Raw genomic sequence first — 23,183 nt, forward strand, 5'->3', positions numbered from 1 at the left:
GCTAGCTCCAATTGGCCGCCGCGGGAGGGGGATTGGCGGTCTCCAGGGCGACGGGAGGCGCTCGGGGCATCCGAGGCGTGGAGGCGGGTCCGCCCCCTATTGTGTAGCTGGAAGAGTGAGGCCGAGCGGTGCGGAGCAGGTGAGGGCGGGGGTGTTCTGGGGGCAATGGAATGGGGGTGCCAGCGAGGGGGTGAACAGTGCGGGAGTTATGGGGGACAGGAGAAAGCGGGGGAATTGTGGAATCCTTTGGGGGAGCAGAACTAGGGGAGTTCTGGGGAGTGAAGTGGAATTCTTGGTGGGTGGATGGGGACTCCGGAGAACTGGGGGAGTTCGGAAGTAGTGTGTGTGTGTGTGTGTGTGTGTGTGTGTAGGTGGGGTGGGGGGTGGGGGTTCGTTCTTGGTGGGTTCCAGACACAAGGAGGAGTTCCAGGGGTCCGGAGAAGGCAAGGGAGAAGAGAATTGAGGGCGGGGCATCAGAAGTGTATTGTGGGCTGAGGCAGGAGCATTCCAGGGTGGAGAGGATGGGAGAAGTAGGTGGGTGGCGATTCTGGGGGAGACCGGGAGTTCCTTGAAGCACCGAGGATCTGGTGCAATTGGAGATCAGGTGCGAAGAATGGGAATTGTGGGGGGTGGGGAAGGTTGTGAGAAGTGGGGATAACTGGGATGGGAGAATGAGCGAGCGCTGGGTGGGGAGATCAGGTGAAGACATAGTGGCGGCAGAAAAGTTGGAAAGCTCTTAGGAAAAACAGAGGAATTCTGGGCAAACCTGGGTTTACTAGGGTTTTCAGAACAGAGCCAGGAGGGAACTGGGAGTTCTTATGCATTTAGAAAAAGATATGTCTGTGACATATGGGAGAACTGGGGGCAGTGGAAAGCCAGGGGGGTGCTTGCTGGTGAGTTATCAGGAGTTAAATGTACAGGGCCACTCAGTGGAGGCAGGGATCAGGCTGGGGGACATGGGGGAGGTTTTATAGCCGGTCTTGACCTGTGAGGCCAGGAGCGGGGTGGAGGCCCATAGAGCAGAGTCCACTTGGGTCTGCCAGGTCCAAGGCAGCACCACCCCACTGTGACTTCCCTAGATGCTTAGGCCCTGGGGCTATCAGGACCTCCTCCTCTCCAGGCCCCAGGGCTCACTTTGTACACCCTAGGGACTCTTGGGCTTTTTAAGCTTCATATGGGCCATGCCTCTGGGGCTGGGGAAGCGGTGGCAAACCTTGGGCCCTGAGGATGCTGGAGGGAGAGAAAAATGGGAGGAACTTGGGTCATGGTGTCTGGCAAGGCGGAGGGCTGCCTTGGCAGCATCAGGAAGAGAAAGTGGCACCAGCCGCCAGCCCACAAGCCCCGGGACCTGCCCAGACCTGGAGAATGCTGCCTGGGCCCCTCCATACCAGCAGATGGAGAGGGAGCTCCTCTCCCAAGTGTCTGACGCATTCATGGCTAAAGCAGTATTGGGAGGTTGAGTGGAGAAAGGGGTTCACAGAGGCTGCAGAAATGAGGCAAGGATCTGTGTGGGCACTTTCTGGGGGTTTTCATCCCAACTTTGCCTTTGACTGACTGTGTACACCTGAGCAAGTTTCTCTGAGAGCCTCACTGTCCTTTATGTCACTGTGGGGTGGAGGTGATAATACTGGTTCCACCTCGCTCTCTGCTACCTTGTTATTAGCATCAGCACTAAGGACAGGACAGAGAGCAGGCTGGACCATGGGGGCTCTGTATCTCCCATACTTAACTGACCAGTCCTTTTCCAAGTATAGAGGAACCCCAGTTCCCTCGTGGCGCAAATTTCTAAGAGCTTGAGTAAAGAGGGTATCCCCAGAATTCCTCAGCTTTTCCTAAGATCTTTCCAGCCCTCTGCTTCCCACATGTCCTTACCTGTCTGGTCTCCCCACCCCAGCACTCCCTCACCCTTCCGCCACTCATCTCCGCTCCTCTTCCCTTTCTCTACCTTTGCTCACCTCCGGCTTTTCTCTAACTCCAACTCCAGGAGGGGGGAGGGGTTCCTCTGGTTTCCAACATTGGCCCACTTTGCATGTTGCCTTGCATTTTGCATCTAGATCTGGTGGTGCTCCAGAGAACGGCTTTCTCAGGTGTGACGTGAGCCAAGCCCTAACTGTCCAGAAGAGTGAGCGCTGATCCCTGTGACCTGATCAGAAGGATTGAGGGGCTTGCTGGGCTCTGCATGTCCCCGGGCCCCTCCATCTGGGCCCCTGTGGAGAGGAGGGGCCGGGCAGGCAGGCAGCTGGGCTATGGTTTGGTGCCTCAGTCTGGCCATCCTCAGCCTGATCATCAGCCAGGGGGCTGACGGTGAGCTGGACTCCCTGGGCTCCAGAACAACCTGTTGGCTCTGGGGTAGGGGTGGACCCCCCGGGGTTCTCTGTGAGCAGGTCAGAGGAGGGGAGGAGCAGCTCTGGTTCTGCCAACATCAAAGATTCCTTCAACCCCATCACCAAGGCCTGGGGAACCCACCGAGATAGGGTATCTCCCCTCCCAGTCCTGGCTCTGGGTCCCTGCTGGGTCCTCATGCCACCGGCCTGCCCGCCCTGCAGGTCGAGGGAAGCCTGAGGTGGTGTCGGTGGTGGGCCGGGCCGGGGAGAGTGCGGTGCTGGGCTGCGACCTGCTGCCCCCGGCTGGCCGGCCCCCTCTGCATGTCATCGAGTGGCTGCGCTTTGGATTCCTGCTTCCCATCTTCATCCAGTTTGGCCTCTACTCTCCCCGCATCGACCCTGATTACGTGGGTAAGACTTGTCCTCAGCTGAGAGGTTGGGAGATGTCTCCAACAAAGGTGGGCTGGGTAGAGTGGGAACAAGGCCTCTTCTTAACAGCTCTGTCCCTGCCCCAACCTCATCTCCAGCTCCACTGCCTGAACTCTGCGTAACAAGCATGGCTCTGCTCCCAAGCAGTGTTCATTCACTGAAGGATTCATTCATTTACACACACACACACACGCACGCACGCACGGTCTGTTTGGAACTCCACTTGGCCTGTTCCAAAGGAGATCCTGCAGCCCTGTTCCAAGTGTCCATCCTTATTCTCTAATCCCTCTTTCTAGAGCTCATCACGAACCTCCCAGACTCCTCCTGATCCTCCCTGGTCTCCCCCTACTTGGCCCTCTCCTGTCCCCTGGCTCTGCTATCTTCTCACTCCCTTGCCCTCCTCCCCTCCTATTTTCTTAAATGCTGATTTGGGGGGTTCTAGGCTTCTAGGGAGTAGACTGATGGGGTAGCAGGGTTGGGGGGTTTCTGATTTGTCTGATTCTGAGTATAGCAGAGCTCATGCACGGCAGGGCTGGAGGGAACCAGGCTCCCCGAAAGATCAGCAAACAGATGGGGCTGGGCTGGGTTCCTGCTTCAGCTAGCTCCAACATGGACTTAAAATAGTGTATAGGCCTCCCTGGGGGCCTTCTCCTGTGCCCCAGCTGCTCCCTGAAAAGGCTCAGCTTCCTCCTAATCTCCGGGGAGCCTTAATCTGAGTGGTTTAGTGCAGGTCTCTGAGGGCAGAGGGTGGGAGAACCCAGGGCTGGGGCTGGGGCGGCTGTTGAGAGTCTGGCTGCCTCCTCATAGGGAAGCCCAGGAAAGGCCACCTGGGAGGCCGTCGATGGGGGCAGGGGGACCCCCTCCCTTTTCCCTCTTTAGTTTGAATCCTGGGAGAAGCCACAGGATTGGCTGAGCTGTCACCGCGGGGCAGGCTGAGCAGAGAGAGGGGAGGAGGCTCAGGCAGGTGGTGCAGAGGGAAGGGTTTATTTTCAAACTGGGGGCAGTTGTTGGCAAACAGCCTAGTGGGAGCGTATGTGTCTGCACAAGCCTGGGGAGAACCGCTTGGGAGAACTGATGAAAGCGGGGGCCCCACTTAGGACAAATGGAGAGACAATGGCGGGGCCCAGCCCCCGCTCCCGGCCTCTGCCGGCTGGGGAGCAGCTGGGCTGAGGCTGGTGGATGTAGAACGTTGCCCCACTGAGGGCAGGGTAGAGGGAGGCTTTTCCTGGGCCGCTTCTGGGCAGGGGTGGGAGTCGGGGAGTTGGGGCTGGTGATGTGCAACTCTCCTTCCTGCCCTCCCTCCACCCCCTTGTCTGGAAGGTAGCAACTTTGCTACCTGTGGGTTTTCTTTTTGTCTCTGTGGTGTTCCTTTGAGTTGCACAGGCTGTGAGCAGTAACCTTGGGGGCTTTCTTCCTACCCCTGCCCTTCATGCCCACCCCTCCCCTGGGTCTGAAGCGTCTGGTCAGGCAGAGCTAGTTTGGGGAGTTAGGGCCCTGGGGAGAGGCCCCTGTACCCATTAACCCTTTTACTGCCTCCCAGTGTGGAATGGGCCTCTCAGCCTTTGTGCAGGGGACTCTGAACTGCGGTTGCTAGGCAACGGGAGGTGGAGGTTGCTAAGGACAATGCTGTCCTGTCATAAACCCTCTGGGCAAACGAAGGGGAGATGGCCTGGGACTGTGTGTGAGGCCCATGGCCTAGAATGTGAGAGGAACCACGAGAGAGACTGTTTGGAGCCTTCAGGGATTACACCGAAGGGAAGGCTACCTATCTTTGATGACTTTAGAATCCATCTAGCAGAGGAGACTGGATTTGTGGACTAGTGCAAAAGTAGTAAAAGCAGTGTAAAACAAACCAGGACTAAATCCTAGAATGAAAGCAGCTGCTGTGTGTAAAGAACCCCGAACAGCGCCTGCATGGTGTGAAATCCTAGGTGTGAAGAGAAAAGAGAGTCCACTTGCTCTATACCAGCTTCCCTGGGGTGGATCTTAGATTAGCTCTTCCAATTCATGGGACCAGCTTTTGGTCTTTGACTTTCATGCTATATTTCTTGAGAGTTTCAAGATACCCCCTGTGGCAGAAGGGACATGAGTTTTCTCTCTGTCCTGAGTTGTCTGATAAAAATCAGTTATCTCAAGGACTTCCCTAGTGGTCCAGAGGTTGAGACTCCATGCTTCCAATGCAGGGAGCACAGGTTAGATCTCTGGTCAGGGAACTAAGATCTCACATGATGAACAGCCAAAAAAGAAATCAGTTTTCTCGTCCTCCATTTAGAAGAGCCCCGCTTCCTTGAGTCATCTCCCCTCACCACCTTTTATTCTTGCATCCCCTGGGCTTCCCTGGTGGCTCAGACGGTAAAGAATCCGCCTGCAATGCAGGAGACTTGGGTTTGATCCCTGGGTCCGGAAGATCCCCTGGAGAAGGGCATGGCTACCCATTCTTACCTGGAGAATCTCATGGACAGAGGAGCCTGGCGGGCTGTGGTCCACAGGGTTGCGAAGAGTTGGACAGGACTGAACGATTAATACTGTAACTCTCACTCTCTGCAGCGTCACCTCTTGCTGGAAACCTCCTGTATGCCTCTCCCTTCTTAGTTTCTTGGAGTATCTGGGCACAGTTAGGCCTATTTCTTGGACTTCTGTGTGTACATGAACTTGCACTTGTACATGAGTGTGGTTTCCCTGCCTTTGGAGAGCTTTGCAAGAGTGGGGACTGTGTCTCTTCCTTCCTCTACACACCCCTGCATGTGGAGAGGTCTGAAGACACTCGCTTTGGCTCTGTACATAGAGGGTGGGCCTCCAGAAGGGGGACCCAGGACTCGGGAGAGCACAGGACCACCTGTTCCTGGCCAGCTTCCTGTTCTTCTGTAACACTTCCAGTCTAGCCATCCATACCTCACAGAGAAGTTAGGACATACGGTGTGCTTTATTGGATATTCTGATCAACAGACATTTGGAGCTGTTACCCACTGGCTACCAACACACCCCGAGTGAGAATATACTGGCTAAACTCAGGGATGAGTGCCTTGAGCATCACTGGGTCCTCACACCAGTGAGCAGTGGAGAGTGAACTGCATCATGAGAAAGCAGGCCTGCCTGTATTGCTGAATAGACACGTGATTTTGGAAAGAAGCTTAACATCAGTTCCTTTCATGGAATTCTTGAGAGGATTAAGTATGGTGACATTGCCTGATATTACGTGCCTGATATTACCATATCCCAAACTCGATTTCCCTTCCGTCTTCTTCCTTCTTTGTAGCACTTGAAGATCACCGTAATGAAAAGTTGCCATCACATGGGACTTAGAAGAGGGCGCAGTGGGGTCTGCGGGGTTCCATGGCCTGGCAGGTTAGGGTTACCGAGGAATCCCACTGGTGGGAGAAAGGGTGGGGTCATGTTCAATGTTTACCTGAGAGACCCAGGCTTATCTAGGTGGGGATTTAAGCACCCAGCCCTTTAAGCAGCTCCACCCTTTCTGGAAAATCCCCACCCCCGCACCTTGTTCTTAGAAGAAAAAGGATCCTTGCCTAAGATCCCAGAGCCAGCCTCAGCCTGATACTTCACTTGTTCCCTGGTGGCATCAGGGCCCCCACAGGTTGATTCTATTTTAGAAAGATGACCGTAGAGGTAGAAAGGAAGCAGATTGGCGGGGGTGAGTGCGCCAACAGCTTCAGATTGTCTGGTACTAGGAAGGGCTAAGTAAAGGCATAGTCTGGTTTCATCTGTTTTGCATAGCCCAGAATATTTAGAAAATGTCATTTGTCCTTATCAAAAGTCAGGGTGGGGTGGGCAGCTGATGAACATGGAGGCAGTGGGACCTCTTTGTGGGTCGTTGGCATAACCCAGGTGAGAGACGCAATCAGTTCAGTTCAGTTCATTCGCTCAGTCGTGTCCGACTCTTTGTGACCCCATGAACTGCAGCATGCCAGGTCTCCCTGTCCATCACCAACTCCTGGAGTTTACCCAAACTCATGTCCATTGAGTCGGTGATGCCATCCAACTATCTCATTCTCTGCGTCCCATTCTCCTCCTGCCTTCAGTCTTTCCCAACATCAGGGTCTTTTCAAATGAGTCAGCTCTTTGCATCAGGTGGCCAAAATATTGGAGTTTTAGCTTCAGCATCAGTCCCTCCAATGAACACCCAGGACTGATCTCCTTTAGGATGGACTGGTTGGATCTCCTTGCAGTCCAAGGGACTCTCAAGAGTCTTCTCCAACACCACAGTTCAAAAGCATCAATTCTTCTGTGCTCAGCTTTCTTTATAGTCCAACTCTCACATCCATACATGACTACTGGAAAAATCATAGCTTTGACTAGATGGATCTTTGTTGGCGAAGTGATGTCTCTGCTTTTTAATATGCTGTCTAGGTTGGTTGTAACTTTCCTTCCAATGAGTAAGGTCTTAATTTCATGGCTGCAATCACCATTTGCAGTGATTTTGGAGCCCCCAAAAATAAAGTCAGCCACTGTTTCCACTGTTTTCCCATCTATTTGCCATGAAGTGATGGGATTGGATGCCATGATCTTAGTTTTCTGAATGTTGAGCTTTAAGCCAACTTTTTCACTCTCCTCTTTAACTTTCATCAGGAGGCTCTTTAGTTCCTCTTCACTTTCCGCCATAAGGGTGGTGTCGTCTGCATATCTGAGGTTATTGATATTTCTCCCAGCAATCTTGATTCCAGCTTGTGCTTCATCCAGCCCAGCGTTTCTCATGATGTACTCTGCATATGCGACTAAACTAAAGTGAAGGTGATAGAGAGGGAAACAGGATTTAGAATCTGAAAGGTTTACTGAACAAACTAATGTGAGAGTAAAAGAGAGATCACCAAAGGTTTACTGAACAGCTGATGTGAGAGTAAAGGAGATGACACCAGCTTTCTGGATACGCGTGATGGCGCTATTGACTGACACAGGGGAGAAGGGGTAGATGGCGTGTGGTCAGGTGAAGGATGGAGCCGAGGTTGAGTGCAGTCTGCCGATTTCAAATCTTAAGCTCATTCATTTGTTCAACCATTTTATTTAAGCATTGTGTTGCCTGCCTTCCCTCTACCCCACTTGGATTTTTTCTCTCTCTCTCATTTTATAGATGAAGAAGCAGATGTTGAGAGAGAGGTTTAAGTGGTGTAGCCAAGAGGGTATATAGCAGAGCTGGACTCTAGGTCTTTCTGGCTGCAGTGTGTGCCTTGCTCAGTGGGTCGCATTGCCAGGGACCCACGAAGCTGTCTGTGGTGCAGGATTCTGCCAGGAGAGGATGCTGAGGGTGGGAGGCGCTGTCTGCCTGCCCTGGGGGTGGGTGCATTGTGGAGCTCTATGAAGTCTGTCAGCCACAGCCTGGATGCCCTGGAGCGTGAGGGGATGGGGTGAGGAGGCTGCTGACCTTGCTGCCTGGCTGGGCTGGACTCTGGCCACCCTAAGGCGCTTAGGCCACTGATAATAACCCTGGCGGATTAGGGGCTTTGGTAGGCGAGGTCTGGATCCCTGCTCGGGCCCCAAACACTGCTGTGGTTTCTGGGGACAGAGTCCTCTGGCAGGAGTACTCCCCGAAACTCCCTTACAAAAAGAGCTCAAGGATGGGTAGGTTCTGTACGAATCCAGAGGAGACACAGAGCTGGTTCCCTACCCTTTCCCTACAGTCCCAGAAGCTGGCCGTCATTCAGCACCGTGCCTAGTCCTTCTGCCGCCACTCTGGTTTCTCTTTGTCTAAGCTGGGTCCCAGCTGCTGAAAGGCAGGAATGACCTGAGGGGCTGAAGGGAGAGATCTGCCCTCAGTGACCCCAACCCTATCTGTGCCTCTCTGGACCCCACTCTAGCAGGGTGACTGGGAGAGACTGAGCCTGTTTTTCACGTCTGAGAATGACCAGTGTGATCAGGGGCTTGGGGCTCCCATGCGGTCCCTTCAGCACCCTTGATCCAGGGCTGTTTCCCCAGGGCGTGTCCGGCTTCAGAAGGGGGCATCTCTCCAGATCGAAGGGCTCCGGGTTGAAGACCAGGGCTGGTACGAGTGCCGCGTGCTCTTCCTAGACCAGCACAGCCCTGAGGAAGACTCTGCTAACGGCTCCTGGGTGCATCTCACCGTCAACTGTAGGAAGCTGGGGGCCGTGGTGAAGAAGCGGGGCGCGTGGAAGGGGGGCGGGCGGGGGGACAGTCCCAAAGCCCCACTCTGCTCACACCCCTTGTTTACATCTCACCCCGCCCACCTCTCCTCCTGCCCTTTCCATTCTTCACACCTAAAACCAATCAGCCTTCTTGGCTCTGTGTTGGGAACTTCCTCTCTCTTCCCTGCTCCTGCTTCCCTGACCAGGATAGCATAATGGATAGCGGATAAGGGGTTATTGAACCCCTAGTGAAACATTGCTCACATATATGCAATACTTTGTTTTTATCAAAACCCCTTTTAACCCAGTACTTCATGAATTCTATCTCAATCCTAAGAAGGAAGGAGGTCACAAGTATTCCCATGTCATAGATGAGGAAACTGGGTTGTGCCACTGATTAGTGGCAAAGTCTAGAACCCAGGCCTCCAGACTCTAGAGGGCACCTAGGTCTCTTCCCAGCTCTGAACGCCCATCCTGTGCTCCGCTCCCTTGCCAGCTTTGCAGGCTGATGCGGGGATGGGCCGGTGCATCCTCACTGGGCCCTGGGTGCCGCAGACAGGGTGGCCCAGGGCTGGGGATTCCCCTGAAGGTGGTCAGGCTGATGAGCTGAGGGCTGAGGCCCTGATCTGCCTCTGTGGTCCTGGGATGCAACTCTTTGGGCTGGTGGCCCCTCTGGTACCCCCTGATGCCTCTCTCCTCACAGCGCCCCCTCAGTTCCTGGAGACGCCTCCCCAAGTGCTCGAAGTGTGGGAACGGGAGCCGGTCACCCTGCGGTGTGTGGCCCAAGGCAACCCCCAACCTCGGGTGACTTGGAAGCTCCGAGGACAGGACCTCGGCCAGGGCCAGAGTCAAGTGCAGGTGAGTCCTGCGGCTGGACAGTGTGGGAACAGGCTGTAGGACGGAGGGGGTGAGGCCAGGCTGGGAGACCCGCCAGAGGAGGGGCTTGGCCCCGGCTTCTCCGAGCCTGGCCTGCTGCCTCCCTCTGCTGGCTGGCCTCGGAAGTGCAGGGGGGTCTGAGGCCCGCTGTGGGCGAGGAGATGCCTGGGTCCCCGCTTGCTGACTCCTACTGTAGGTGCTGAACGGAACGCTGCGGATCCGGAGGGTGGAGCGAAGCAGCGCCGGGGTCTACACCTGCCAAGCCTCCAGCACTGAGGGCAGCGCCACCCACGCCACCCAGCTGCTGGTGCTAGGTGCTGTCTCGGGGGAGGGCCGGGAAGCTGGACATAACGCATGAGAGGACTGACCTGTGGCTGGGGGTGCACACAGCTTGGGGGCCAGACTTGGGCCTGAGGCAGGTGCCCCTGGAGAGGGAGGGAGCTCCCAATGCCTCTAAAACCAGCATCTTGCCTGTAAAAGGATCAGTGAATGGAGATATTTAGTGCCTAGCAGTGTGGTACAGTGGGAAGGGCATGGGGTGGTGGTGTCAGACTATGAGCCATGGAACCCCCTTGACCCCTAGCTTCCTCATCTATACAAAGAAGTTCCTGTCTGCCTCTCATGATTGTTAAAAGACTTAGGTTCAGCCGAGCACAGTAATTTGTGGTCAAGCCCTTCCCTTCAGAAGGAAAGCTGAAAAGTAGACTCTGCCTTCATAGAGCCCCCTATTGACCTGGAGAATAAGATGCAGAGGTGAAGCCCTGCTCTCCTGGGTGCTGTAGGGAGGCAGCGCTGAGCAGTGGTGCAGGGTGAAGTCTGTCGTCGGGAAGGCTTGATGTGAATTTGCCTTCCCACTGATCTGGGGCAAGTCGCCTTGCAATCTGTCTGCCTTTGAGCCTTCATGTCTTCATCTATGAAGTGGAGACAATAATTTCTAGTACAAAAGGCTCTCTTAAGAGGACTAAGTGAGATGGTGCAGGTCAGGTCAGTCACACCTGGTGTGCCTGGAGGTGTTCTGCACTCCAGCTTGTATCGCCACCTCTTATTACTGACCACTCATGCAGCTGGAGCCTGGAGAAGGGAGACAGCAGTGGGGTTAAGAGATGGTTTGGCAGGGTCTCTGCGGCCTAGTCAGGTTCTTGGGGAAGAGCATTCAAGACTGCCTGGCAAGGGCCCAGTGAGCTCCCATACTGACCTGAAAGAGTATGGAAGGCTTGATGTATGAAAAGATGGTTGGCCAGGTGGGGTCACAGGGGCCCACAGGGCTGGGTCAAGAAGTTTGACCTTAATGTGCTGGGAGCCAGGAGCTGCTGTGGATTCTTGAGCAGAAGTGTTCTGTGGCCAAAGTGGATGGGTGGAGACATTTTTGCATGAATGGAGTCAAGGATTGTTGCAGCCTTCTGGGTTAAGGTATTGGGTACCTGGATTAGGATAGGAGACACAGAGGTGACGTAGATGGTGTAGATAGATGAGGGATAGAAAAGGTGATGGTGTAGGGTGAGCAGAGGATTAAACTGGGTGAATGTGGCTGTCCCTGGTAGGAAAGCGAGCTAGCTGGAGCAGAGGAGGAACTTGTGTTCAATAAAAGGGTTAGGGCCTGTTTCCATTCCTGAGGCCCTGTAGCAACCAGCCCTGTATTCTAGAGGGCAGACTGGGGAGAAAGGCAGAAGTGACCTCAGAGTTCCTGGGAAACTGGGCTGAGGCCCCGCCTTCCCCTGTGCTTCCCCCTTCCCAGGACCCCCAGTCATCGTGGTGCCCCCCAAGAACAGCACGGTCAATGCCTCCCAGGATGTTTCTCTGGCCTGCCGGGCTGAGGCATACCCTGCTAACCTCACCTACAGCTGGTTCCAGGACAGCACCAATGTCTTCCACATTAGGTGGGGCTCCGGGTGCGGTGAGGTGGGGTGTGGTGAGGTGGCGTGTTGTGGGGGTGGGGAACTGGTGGGCAGTCTGAGGAGCCCCTTGGCTGAGCAAGGCCTGGAACCCTCCGCCCCCGTGCCCTACCGCAGCCGCCTGCAGCCCCGAGTGCGGATCCTGGTGGACGGCAGCTTGCGGCTGCAGGCCGCCCAGCCTGATGATGCCGGCCGCTACACCTGTGTGCCCAGCAATGGCCTCCCGCGCCCGCCCTCGGCCTCTGCCTACCTCACTGTGCTCTGTAAGCCCCACCCCAGCTCCCTCGACAGACGGCTTCACTTCCTTGGGCCAGGCCCAGCTCCTCCCCTACAACTTGCCACTGCTTCCCCCAGACCCAGCGCAGGTGACCGCCATGCCTCCTGAGACGCCCTTGCCTGTGGGCATGCGGGGGGTGATCCGATGCCCCGTTCGTGCCAACCCCCCACTGCTCTTTGTCAGCTGGACCAAGGATGGGCAGGCCCTGCAGCTGGACAAGGTACAGCCCTGGGGGCAGGGGAGAGAGTGCTTAGCTTGGTGTTATTCTAGTCAGGACGGCTGGGGTGGCCTTTGATCAATTCAGTGACGGGAGAACATACACCTTTTTTTAAAATTGGAGTATTATCACATTGTAATGTGTTAGTTTCTGCCATACAACAAATTGAATTAGCTCTATGTATACATATATCCCCTCCCACTGGAGCTTCCCTTGCACCCCATTCTCCCCCCACCATCCTTCCCTTCTAGGTCATCATAGAGCAGCGAGCTGAGTTCCCTGTGCTTTATTGCAGGTTCCTACTAGCCATCTGTTTGAGAGAAAAACAAATATTGTATATTCATACATATATATGGAATCTAGAGAAATGGGACAGATGAACCTGTTTGCAGGGCAAGAATAGAGTCATGGACTTGAGACATGGGGGAAGAAGGGGAGGGTGGGACAAATGGGAAGGCAGTAATGACATCCGTTGTTATCGGGTGCTGTGCAGGGTGTCTGGTAGGGAACAGGAGCAAAGAGACATCTGTGCCTCGAGGGGGTAGCACAGCCTCAGACCCTGTGCTGGAAGGCTTGCGAGGCAGGAGGCAGCGAGCACCTTCCTCTTAGGGCTGGTTGAGGACAGATCAGCAACGGCTTCTGGGATGCTAATGACGGCCTTGAAGGGCAGAGAGACATTCCATGCAGAAACCAGGGCCCAAAGGCAGGAAACAGTATGTGCGTTTATGGCATAATGAGTCATCCAGCTGGGTGGGAGCTACAATTCCTGTGGGGACATGACTGATGCAGAGAATCTGGGAAGACAGGTTGGGACCAAAGGGAAGAATATGGATGCCAAGTTAATATTACCTCATTCCAAGGTGATTGAGATTTTTTTGTTTGTCTGCAAAGACAGTAAATTCCTTGTGGGTTAGTATTGCATCTTTTAATCCTAGTCACCTCAGGGCTTCTGCAACCGTAGTAGTACTCAATAAATTTTTTCAAAGGTTGAAAAGAAAAGTCAAAAGGCATTTGGAGCCAGTGAAATTGCTTGAGCAATGGTGTGATAGCATCAGTGTGTCCATGCGAGCGTGCTCAGTTGCTTCAATCATGTCCATCTCTGTGGACTGAAGCCCGCCAGGCTCCTCTGTCCATGGAATTCTCCAGGCAAGAATTCTGGAGTGGGTTGCCATGCCCTCCTCCAGGGGATCTTCCCCACCCAGGGATCAAACCCGCATCTCCTGCACTGAGGCAGATTTTTTACCGCTGAGCCACCAGGGAAGCTTATATGATCGCGTCAGGGCTGTGAGCAATTGAGTTTGTCAGAGAAATGAAGGGGAAGAGAGTGGACATTTGTGGTGCAGAGGCTGCTGAAATGAGAGTGTGGGTGAGAGGTTATGAGGCCTGAGTTAGAGAGGAAGATGTGAAGATGGATGGAACAAAAGGCCTTCCCAGGAGGACAGATGTGGGGCGTGAGATAAGAGTAAGGAGTCAGATGTTAGCCTTTAGTTCGTACAGAACTAGGAAAGCCAGGAAGAAGAGCTGAAGTGGGGTGTAAGATAGGGAATGTAATCGTGGAGGGCTAGGAAGGCAGCAGGCAGAGAACCTCACACGGCTCAACCCCACGTGGTGCCAGTCACCAGATTCCCTGTGAGTGGCTCCCTTGGAGTTTGTCAGACTCCATTCCTCTGACAAACTCCACTGCTCACAGCCCCAGTGCTATCACATAGGCTGCCTTCACACCTACTGGTAGTGGCCCCTCTGTAGGAAAGAGAGTGGAAGGCCGGACTTCAGAGAGAGGCCAGCCTAGGGGTAGGTTTTGGCGGCCTCTGTGTAGACGTGGGTCTCTCCCGTGCACTGCTTCTCTCCGTCTCTGGTCTGGCCTCTGCTGAGTGTCTCTTTCTGGCTGTCATCTCCTCTTGCTTCCAGTTCCCCGGCTGGTCCCAGGGTCCAGAAGGCTCCCTGATTATTGCCCTGGGGAACGAGGATGCTCTGGGAGAATACTCCTGCACCCCCTACAACAGTCTTGGCACCGCAGGGCCCTCCCCAGTCACCCGTGTTCTGCTCAAGGTGCGGCTTGGGGTGGGGTTTGGGGGCGGGGTAGTGGCAGCAGCTCAGGCGGCTGAAGATGCAAGGCTGGTACTGACACCAGGCTGGCGGAGGCGGGTGGGACAGACACGTCGGGAGCGGGGCTTCCACATCTGTTTGCCATGGTGGCGGCAGCCATCAGATGCCACAGCGGAGGAAGGTCCCCTGCCCGCCCCAACCCTTTAACAGGCTGCCTCCCTCTCTGGAGTGAAGAGAGTAGGAAGCAAAGGGGAGGGTGAAGGGTATTCTCTAGGGGTTTGCACATCTTCAGAGAGGCCTCTGCCCATCAGCCCTGGTCTCTCCCACAATGTCCCTCCAGCCCCCTTGCTGGGGACAGATGAGCTAGAGAGACCCTGAGAGATGGAGACAGACGGGGGCCCCAGAGAAGGGGAGGAATGGCCCTTAGACGGCAGAGTGAGAGAGCCCCACCCAATGCCAGATCTGGGTTGCAGGCTCCCCCAGCTTTTCTAGAACGTCCCAAAGAAGAATATTTCCAAGAAGTAGGGCGAGAACTCCTAATCCCCTGCTCTGCCCGGGGAGACCCTTCACCTACCATCTCTTGGGCCAAGGTAAGCCTCTTGCCCCCACTCCACCTGCATTCACACCTGTTTTCACACTCGCCCCACCCCTGCCTCTCTGTGCCCCTGGATGTTTGGGGGGAGAGGGGAGGTGGAGAGGAAACTGGAGCTGCCTCGAGAGCTGAGTGGCGCCCTTGGTGAGGGGTGGCTGCGTGTGTCCTCAGGGCTGACCAGTGGTTCTGTAGGTGGGCCGGGGGCTGCAGGGCCAGGCCCAGGTGGACAGCAACAGTAGCCTCATCCTGCGACCATTGACCAAGGAGGCCCACGGACGCTGGGAGTGCACGGCCAGCAATGCTGTGGCCCGAGTGGCCGCCTCCACGAATGTCTACGTGCTGGGTTAGTGGCTGCAGAGCAGGCTTGAGGGAGCCATGTGGGGAGGACACAGGGGAAAGAATCGTTTGGGGGGCCCCAGATGGGGATCTTAGGTGGGGAGCCCCTGGGATGATGGGTGGTGAGTGGAAGGCTTGGATCCCCTAAACTCTTCGCCCTCCCTCAGGACCCTGATCATCATCCCTCCATTGCCCCCACCCAGGCACCAGCCCCCACGTTGTCACCAATGTGTCCGTGGTACCTTTGCCCAAGGGTGCCAATGTCTCCTGGGAGCCTGGCTTTGATGGTGGCTATCTGCAGAGATTCAGTGTCTGGTACACCCCCTTGTGAGTGACCTGCCCCTGCCATCCCTCTTCCCCTTCTCCCTGAGTCCCTCTGGCTCTCTGCCCTCTCTCCTACCTCTCTGTGCCAGCCCTGCCCTGACTCTGCTATCTGATTTTCAGAGAATCTCGGGGGTTCAAGGCCCAGGTCCGGAGACCTGGGGTGGTTGAGGGGACAGGAGAGGTCAGCTCTCTGGACTCTAACGTTCCTCCTCTTCCTAGTTCATGAAATGCCCCCCATTTCCTGCTGTCCTCCAGGGCAAAGCGTCCTGACCGAGCCCACCATGACTGGGTGTCCCTGGCAGTGCCTGTGGGCGCTGCTTTCCTCCTAGTGCCAGGCCTGCAGCCCCACACCCAGTACCAGTTCAGTGTCCTCGCTCAGAACAAGCTGGGGAGCGGGCCCTTCAGCGAGATTGTCTTGTCTGCCCCTGAAGGTGAGTGATCTCTTACCCAGAGCAGCAGACAAGGATGGGGAAGGGCTGCAGGGAAAGTCCAGATATGATCAGTCTGGGTGGGAGTGGCCAGAAGGGTTTGTGGAAGATGATCGAGGCTTGACTTTAGGGGCTCTGGGAGAATAGCTGGGCACCAGGGGTTATGGAAGGACTTCCCTGGTGGCTCAGATGGTCAAGAATCTGCCTGCAGTGTGGAAGACCGGGGTTCGATCCCTGGGTTAGGAGGATACCCTGGAGAAGGCAATGGCAACCCGCTCCAGTATTCTTGCCTAGAGAATTCCATGGACAGAGGAGCCTGGTGAGCGGCAGTCCATGGGGAACACTTCCATTTCCAGGGGATGTGGAGGAGCAGGCGAGGGGCACTGGGAACACAATGTTTACATGCCTCTGTGTCCCCTTCAGGGCTTCCTACCACACCAGCTGCCCCCAGTCCTCCCCCAACAGAGATGTCGCCTCCCCTGTCCCCTCCACGAGGTCTGGTGGCAGTGAGGACGCCCCGGGGGGTACTCCTGCACTGGGATCCCCCGGAACTGGTCCCTAAGAGGCTGGATGGCTACATCCTGGAGGGCCGGCAGGGCTCCCAGGGCTGGGAGGTGTTGGATCGGGCCGTGGCAGGCACTGAAATGCAGCTGTTGGTGCCAGGACTTATCAAGGTAGGTGTGGCGGGTGGGCACGGCGGGGGCGGGTCCTGCCAATGGCCCTCCAGCCCCCTGCTGCACTCCCCAAACCTGGGCTCACCCTGATTTGACCATCCTCACCTCCGCTTGGCTTTCTACTTCACCCGTACCTTCCAACTGCAAAGTCTTTCCAAATGGGCTTGGGGTGGGCAGTGCTGAGCTTTGACCCCCTTCTTGGACCCCGATCCCCAGGACGTTCTCTACGAATTCCGCCTCGTGGCCTTCTCTGGTAGCTATGTCAGTGATCCCAGCAACACAGCCAACGTCTCCACTTCTGGTAAGTACCCGCCAGGAGAGCAGAGCCCTGGGGATTGGGGGTCTCGGAGCCTCCTGTGTCATAGACACCGACCCTCCCTCGTGTCCCCTTGCCCAGGCCTGGAGGTTTACCCCTCGCGCACACAGCTGCCAGGCCTCCTGCCCCAGCCAGTGCTGGCCGGCGTGGTGGGCGGGGTCTGCTTCCTGGGCGTGGCTGTGCTCGTGAGCATCTTGGCCGCCTGCCTCATGAACCGGCGCCGAGCTGCCCGTCGCCGCCGCAAACGCCTCCGTCAAGGTAGGTCACTTGGGGCCCTGCTCTCTCTAAGCACCTCCTACTTGGAGAAACTCCAACCCCCTGCAAGGGCCAGGTGTGTTCCCCCTGCTTCCCACTTGTTCCACTTTCCCCAGGCAGATGGGGCTGGCGTCTGACGCGGAGTGAGGTCTGCGTCCTGGACCCTGGTGGGGCTTGGTTTTTCCTATGGCACCTCTTGTCCTCTTACCCTTACAGATCCACCTCTTATCTTCTCTCCCGCCGGCAAGTCGGCTCCCCAGTAAGTGCCCCCGCTTCCTTGGCTTCCTTCTGCCGTCTGTGAGCACCTTCCTTTTCTGCACCTTGGGGAGGGTTAGGAGGGGTGGAACAGAAGTGAGAGGGAGGTGAGGATGGAAGTGCAGAGGCCCCAGCCTGGGGGCCGGCCCCGTGTCGCCTGTGCCTTCCCTCCACCCCTCCACCATGTGGGTCCTTCTCTCCCTTGCTCTCCCTAGCTCTGCTCTGTTCTGCATCAAACCTCTCAAGGCCTGACGCTGGCTCCTGGGAGGGGGACTGGCCCCCTACCACAGACCCTGATCTCCTGTCCTTCCCCAGCTCCGCTCCGGGCTCGGGCAGTCCTGACAGCGTGGCGAAGCTGAAGCTCCAGGGTTCCCCAGTCCCCAGCCTGCGCCAGAGTCTGCTCTGGGGGGAACCTGCTGGACCCCCCAGCCCCCCTCCGGATCCTCCCCATAGCCGGGGGCCCTTACCCCTGGAGCCCATTTGCCGGGGACCAGATGGGCGCTTTGTGATGGGACCCCAGGTGGGGACTTCCCGAGAAAAGTCAGGCCCTGAGCAGTCCGAGCCTCGGACCCCAGCTCGACGTCAGGCCAGGTCCTATGATTGCAGCAGCAGCAGCCCCAGTGGGATGCCCCAGCCCCTCTGCATTGCAGACATCAGCCCTGTGGGGCCCCCTCGACCGGCCCCACCCAGTCCTCTGCCAGGTCCAGGACCCCTGCTCCAGTACCTGAGCCTGCCCTTCTTCAGGGAGATGAATGTAGATGGGGACTGGCTCCCTGTGGAGGAACCCAGGCCTGCTCCACCCCCAGATTACATGGATACCCGGCCCTGCCCCACCTCATCTAACCTCCAGCCCCTGGACTGCAGCTCTGAGTCCCCCAGGGCAGCACTTCCTGGGGTCATGGTCGGGGTTGGGGCCGCACCAGAGCCCCCGTACACAGCACTGGTTGACTGGACACTGAGGGAACGGCTGCTGCCGAGCCTTCTCCCTGCTGCCCCTCGCGGCAGCCTCACAAGCCAGAGCAGTGGGCGGGGCAGCGCTTCCTTCCTCCGGCCCCCCTCCACAGCCCCCTCTGCAGGAGGCAGCTACCTCAGCCCCGCTCCAGGAGACACCAGCAGCTGGGCCAGTGGCCCTGAGAGGTGGCCCCGGAGGGAGCATGTGGTGACAGTCAGCAAGAGGTGAGGGCAGTCCCTGCCCAGCCCTGCCCTGCCCAGCCCAGCCCTGCCCTGCCCTGTACAGATTCTCCCCACCCCTCTCCTGTACCCTCTGCCTTCCCTGCTCCATCCCCACCTTGGGACCAGGAGAGCTTGTCTCCTTTTGGAAGCTTTTGCTGAGATCCAGGGATCTTCAGAGGAAAGCCATGGCCACCCTCAGCTTGGGGTCACCAGTTCAGGCTTTTCTGGCTACCCTCTATTCCTCCACCCACACCACCCATCTGTCTCATTTCACAGGAGGAACACATCTGTGGATGAGAACTATGAGTGGGACTCAGAATTCCCAGGGGACATGGAGTTGCTGGAGACTCTGCACTTGGGCTTGGCTGGCCCTCGATCCCGACTTGAAGCCGAGCCAGAGCTAGGTGTGAGAGCCTTCCAGAAAGACAGGCACCCCTGGCCTCACTGTCCTACACCCCCAGCCTTAGGACTCAGCCTGTTGCCAGCCAGGCCCGCTCCTCTGACTGCCTTGGCTCCTCTGCACTGGCAGGCCCTGGAGAGCTTCGTGGTACTGCTGAACCCCAAGAGTTCACCCAGGGAATCTTAAGACATCTTCCTTTTGTCCTTCCTTTTGCAGGTGTGAAGACTCCAGAGGAGGGCTGCCTCCTGAGTGCTGCCCATGCTCCTGGCCCTGAGGCCCGCTGCGCTGCCCTTCGGGAGGAATTCCTGGCCTTCCGCCGGCGCCGAGATGCCGCTAGGTCCCGGCTACCAGCCTATCGACAGCCCGTCTTCCACCCTGAGCAGGCCACTCTGCTGTGAATGCCCTAACGTGAGACAGGGTGAAGACGCACGGACCATGCAGGGGAAGCCCCCAGCAGGATCTTTCTCCAGCCGGGGATGCTGCCCCTGCCCCTTTGGTGCTCAGTCAGAGACCCTGACAGTGGGCTTGCTGAGGGGTGTATGGACTGAGGCCCTCGAGTCTGAGGACTGCAACGGTGATCTTAGGTCTGCCTGTGTATGTGTGTGTGTGTGTGTGTGTGTGTGTGTGTGTGTGTGTGTGTGGTGTGGGTGAGGCTTTTTTTTTACAGGTAAATAAAGTGAAAAATCTTTCTGTGTGTCATCTGCTTTGCATCTGAGAGGGAAGTAGGAAAAAAATCCCTAAACCCTAAACAGTGAGGGGACTCTGTGAAAGAATGGAGATACATTCAAAATCCATTCCAAAAGTGCCTACTGAGGTCAGCTGCTGAAGACCAGCCATTGAGCTAGGTGCTGAAAACGTACAAAGTTCACAAGACATCTTTGCTCTTGGGGGAATTCTTTCTAGTCAGTGAAGCAGGAAAGTAAAGAAATAGTTACAGTGTGCTGTGATAAGTTCTGTGATAAAGCTGTCTGTTGGTTGGTTATTAAGGTAGCATGAAGGAAGGAGTCTGCAAACAGTGAATGCTTACAGCTTGTGCTGGGACAGGCATGTCACAGGAAGTGAGAACAATAGCCAGGCACTGCTCTAAATTTTGTACATGTACCATTGAATTCTCTACCACTCTGCGGTAGGTAGTACTATTAGCTCTATTTTATAGACTAGGTGACTGAGGTGTTCAGTGCGTTAGTAATCTGCCCCAAAGCCACCGAGTTGGTAATGGGTAGAGCAATGAGAAGTCAGTCATGGGAGGGAGAGCATCCCAGGCAGAGGAACAGCCTGTGTGAAGGTAGGGAGGAGTAAAAACACTTGGCATCCCAGGGAATCACTGGAATATAGAGGTAGGGAGGGCCGGGCAAGAGAGAATGGAAACGTGAGAAGGTACAGGTTGTTGATGTGCTTGAAAACAAGTTTCACTGGGGGCTTCTGTCATATATGAAGAACTCCACTGGTGGGTATAAGCAGCGACTCCACCCCAGAGGGACTGCTCTACTGAAGCCTGAAAACAGGTGGGGGCATTTTTCAACCCCCAACGGATGCTCTCCTCCATCCTCAGAGACAGAAGAACTGCTAGTCTCCTCCACTGAAGGCTCTTCTGATCCTTCCAGGATAAAGCAGAGGTGCCAGGTCATAGGGGAGGGAATGAAGGAGAAAGAAGTCAAGTCTGAACCCTGGGTCCCAAAGCTGATCACGCCCTTTGGGCCCTGGGCGAGGAATGACCTCACTGTTAGTTTCTGCCCAGGCTTGAAGAAGGTGGGGAGCAAGACCACATGTGGGAGCTGTCCTGGCCTGCTAGTTCCAGTCCTGCCACACCCTAGTCACTTGTGTCTAGGGGAATGTTTTCTTGTGCCTCCGTTTACCTAACCACCCTATTTGAGCCAAAAGCATTCTTTCCACATAAAAACGCCCACAGTCTTACGCTAACCTAGGCAGATAGTTTCCCACTGGGGCACACGTTTAAGGACTCTGGGGTAGGGGTAGAGGTTCTCAAGGGTTGAGGCCATTGCCTCCAGGTATTTTAACTCAGGGTCTGGTCACCGCCCCTCTCTTTCTTAAGCACTGCCCTCCGCAGCTGCACTGCGGCGCCTTTAAACCCTCTCGGCCCTTGCCCCGCCCCTGGTCCGCCCCGTCCGAGGCGGGAGCAGGCTGAAAACCCCCGGCCCCGCCCGGGCGATCCACTCGCGCTGCGGCCCCCGCCTCGAGTGCGCAACTCTCCGACCCACGTGAACCGTAAGCTGGAGGGAAGGGTCCTTGAGGGCGTGGGATGTGCGCGGTCTCTAGAAAGCAAGAATCCCGAGCCTGCGGCTCGTTCCAGTAGGCTTGCGGATCGAGGGCTGGCAGGCAAGGGTCCGTTGACTGCTCTGCCCCGCCCTGGGCTGTCAGGTTCGTCCCCAGGCTCTGACCCCCGCATTGTTGAGCGATGAGGTCAGGCGGTGTTGCTAGTGCATAGACGGGGCGTTCGTTGGGATCGGAGACTCTGGGACTGCGCTCCGCCCGCCGGCTCTAGTCCCGGGTCTCGCTGGGGCGAGAAAATGAGGGGGTCACGGATTGATTATACGGCTGGCCCAGAGTGATGCAGGGTACAGGGTTCCGGCGCCCACCCTTGGCCAGCTCCGCGCCGCCGGGTCTTCCCAGGCGACCCTTCACTTCCTGGTTCCAGGAGCACGTGTGGGTGTTGCCTGCCCTCTTCGTTTCTGAAGCTCGTTTTTCTGAGGACTGGCTGTCGCGAGTTAGGGCGAGGGGCCGCCGTGCTCGGGTCCCGCAGTGGCCTCGCCTTCTCGGGTTTGGGCGGGGACTTGAAGTTCCAGTCCTCTCCAGGAGGGTCCCTCGACCTCAAGCATCTGGGAGGTTGCAGCCCAGACAGCGCCTCGGGGTGCCCTACCTGTAGGAGGCGGTATTGGCGGAGGATGGCTTCTTTCCAGGCCTCCAGCCTCTACGGGAGCCGACGCCCCCACCCCTTGCCCCCTGCTGCTGGGAAAGTCGGTGGTGGCCGCGGGCGGGCAGGCGGGCTGCCCAGACCGCTGCGTCACTCCAGCGGCGGGCGGGGGGTGATTCATCCCAGTAACGGCCTAGGGTGTGGCGAGTGGGGGCGACTGTGCGGGGGGCGGACCAGCAGGACCGGAAATCGACTGCCGCAGACCTCCCCCACCCCCCTGCCCCGCGCGCTCTGCTGGAGCCCCTACAGGTGATGTTCTGGGGAAGCTTGGTATCCGCGAGCAGAAAGAAGCAGGGTAGAAGTGAGAATGGACTAGTATGGGGATCCGGGGTAGGAGGAGACCCGTGGTTTTCCTAGTTTTCTGACTCCAGAGCACCAGAGGGACAGCTCCAGGTCTGTAATCCCACTTCCAATTTCTCCTTCCTAGTCCACAGGGAAGACTTCAAACTGCAGAGGAGGCCAAGGTAGGGTGAGGCCAGTGGGCCCCTACCCTTCCAGAATCAACAAATAAGTCTGTCCAAGTGCAATTCTTCCCCCACGCCCCACCCCAGCCCCCCTGGGGATTGGCCTCTAATCCTCCCCCCCTCCACCCTACCCCATCCCTTCTCCCCCCAGGATTTTCAGCTAAGGGGCTCTCTAGCTCCGAATGGACCTTCTGTTGCCAGGATATTTCTTCTGAACTATTTCCTTGAATCGACATGTCTACCCCGACACTTGTAACTTCCTTCTCCACATGCTTCTATTCCCTCCACAGCTGCTTCCTTGAGGAATCCCCTGCACCTGTCTGTACCTGTGAAGCGACCCCTTTCCAAGGATCCCACTTCTGCTCCCCCTGCCGTGCCTCTGATCCCACTTAGCGCCTCCTGACCACTTCTGCGCAGAGTGGCAGTTTCTGCCTGGTGCCCCCACCCTGCCCCATTCCCGTGTTTGGTACACAGAAGCCATGGCAACGGCCCCCCCCCATACCCCTCCTCCCATGCAAGCCTTGTGGCTTCCTGTTTGTGCAGCTTCAGCTTTCTCTGCTGCTCCCTGACTGGATAGCAAGGGGGCTGCCCCACGGTGGCCCCTCAGTCGTAGGTCTCCCACCGCCCCTGCTCCCTGTGGCACTTTACTTTGGAGGCAAGGGTTCCCACTTCGCTTTTTCAGGATAGTCTAAATGCCACCTCTGGGTTGGGAAGTTCCCCTATGTCCTCTCTGCACAATGAATGGAGAGTCCCTTTGTCTTCACAATTCAACACCCCTGCCCGGAGCCCTGGAATCCTCCCACCCCACCCCCACGTCCGCCTTTTCTTTGGCATCAGCTCCTCGGCTCGGTGGGGTGAGGTAAGCGTCCCTGGTCCAGCCA

The 23,183-nt window shown here is 56.7% G+C and overlaps 2 protein-coding genes and 1 long non-coding RNA gene across 3 annotated transcripts in view; 2 read left to right on the forward strand and 1 right to left on the reverse strand.

The window, feature by feature from the left end:
• Positions 1-19,595, forward strand: IGSF9 (immunoglobulin superfamily member 9). The gene is made up of 21 exons (XM_006061026.4): positions 1-139; positions 2,055-2,304; positions 2,547-2,735; positions 8,679-8,831; positions 9,549-9,703; positions 9,918-10,035; positions 11,457-11,598; positions 11,731-11,876; positions 11,968-12,110; positions 14,016-14,156; positions 14,627-14,743; positions 14,938-15,088; positions 15,285-15,408; positions 15,661-15,836; positions 16,257-16,507; positions 16,724-16,808; positions 16,905-17,081; positions 17,295-17,337; positions 17,649-18,509; positions 18,783-18,910; positions 19,123-19,595. Exons 2-21 carry the CDS (start codon positions 2,247-2,249, stop codon positions 19,302-19,304), a joined length of 3,540 nt encoding a protein of 1,179 aa, XP_006061088.3. The 5' UTR covers positions 1-139; positions 2,055-2,246; the 3' UTR covers positions 19,305-19,595.
• On the reverse strand, positions 12,379-21,914 carry LOC102412171. Its single transcript, XR_003109889.2, has 3 exons — positions 21,785-21,914; positions 17,287-17,398; positions 12,379-12,901 (listed from the first exon to the last, which is right to left on the reverse strand). It is a non-coding gene; the product is annotated as an uncharacterized LOC102412171 (long non-coding RNA).
• Positions 20,978-23,183, forward strand: part of TAGLN2 (transgelin 2) — a 7,940-nt gene continuing 5,734 nt past the window's right edge. The window contains exon 1 of the mRNA XM_006061028.4: positions 20,978-21,132. The gene's annotated coding sequence lies outside the window, so the exon portion shown is untranslated. The remainder of the gene's footprint in view (positions 21,133-23,183) is intronic.

This window comes from Bubalus bubalis, chromosome 6, assembly GCF_019923935.1.
Source record: "Bubalus bubalis isolate 160015118507 breed Murrah chromosome 6, NDDB_SH_1, whole genome shotgun sequence".
Lineage (NCBI taxonomy): Eukaryota > Metazoa > Chordata > Mammalia > Artiodactyla > Bovidae > Bubalus > Bubalus bubalis.